This window comes from Arachis duranensis, chromosome 1 (assembly GCF_000817695.3).
Source record: "Arachis duranensis cultivar V14167 chromosome 1, aradu.V14167.gnm2.J7QH, whole genome shotgun sequence".
Lineage (NCBI taxonomy): Eukaryota > Viridiplantae > Streptophyta > Magnoliopsida > Fabales > Fabaceae > Arachis > Arachis duranensis.
The window spans coordinates 30,538,320-30,539,296 of NC_029772.3; the positions used below are offsets into that span (position 1 = coordinate 30,538,320).

General features: G+C 35.8%; 1 protein-coding gene across 1 annotated transcript in view; it reads left to right on the plus strand.

Annotated features, from left to right (window-relative positions):
* The window catches only part of LOC107483931 (FCS-Like Zinc finger 2), a gene marked incomplete in the record, with an annotated part of 1,310 nt that extends 605 nt beyond the window's left edge, over positions 1–705 (plus strand). Inside the window, 1 exon segment of the mRNA XM_016104543.3 lies at positions 1–705. Coding sequence (XP_015960029.1) covers positions 1–155 — 155 coding nt within the window.
* Positions 706–977: the final 272 nt, after the last annotated feature.

Consider the following 977-nt stretch of genomic DNA (forward strand, 5'->3'; position numbering starts at 1 on the left):
AAGAGCAAATAGAGAGAGATGAAGCGAAAGAGAAGAAAAGGAACATTTCTTCTTCCATGAAAGCTTTGAGGAACAAGGAGCAAACAAAATCTGGCTACCCAAATAAGGCACGAGGCTACTCCTTTCATACCACAGGGGCAGTTGCTGCCGCTTAATAATAATAAAAGCTAGTTCCATGGATCTTGGATGGAATAAAGGCTTCTTTTTTCTGATGCACTACTGCTATTGCCTTCGGAAAAGCAAAAAAAGAAACAGAGAGAAAAAAACATTGAAAAAGAGATTGAAAATTAACCAAAAAAAACAAGAATAACAAACGGGAGGTGCACGTTTTAAGTTATTTTTTGTTTTCTTTGTTTCGACGAACAAAAAGGGGTCAAGATTTAACAATAGAGAAGGGGATGGAACATTATGGAAGAAGGGTACAGAGAATTTTGTGAATGTAGATGTAAATTGTATTATTATACGTTTTGAAGAGTGCATGTGTTTGCTTCTTGCGTGGGAGATCCTCTTCTATAGAAATGACTCACTTTCGGGTTTTTTTTTTCCTATATTTGTACTTTGATCAAGGTTTTGGGGTTTCTTTTTTCTCTTTTCCTAAGATCCATTTGCCTTGTTGAAGTTATGGTCGTGGTTTGTGCCCATAATAGTTTGGGTTTGTTTTGAATGAGAAAGAAGAACTAAATACAACTGTAAAATTTCTGGCTCTGGCTCTGGCTCTTTTCATATTTGTTCCCCCTATTTATTCATTTAACTGTGCAGTTGTATCTTCGAACTTGGTACCAATTCATTTTCTTTTTCTTTTGAATATTTGTGTTCAAGGTGAAATTTGATGGCCGGGAATGATGAACGTCTTCTTGTGTGCCGTGGCTGCTTACTTGTACGATGAAATTCATCTGGGACAGGAATCTTTACGATAATTAAGAGGAAAAACTAGACTAGTTCATGTTAGATATTTAGTTTAATTATTCTGTTCTTCC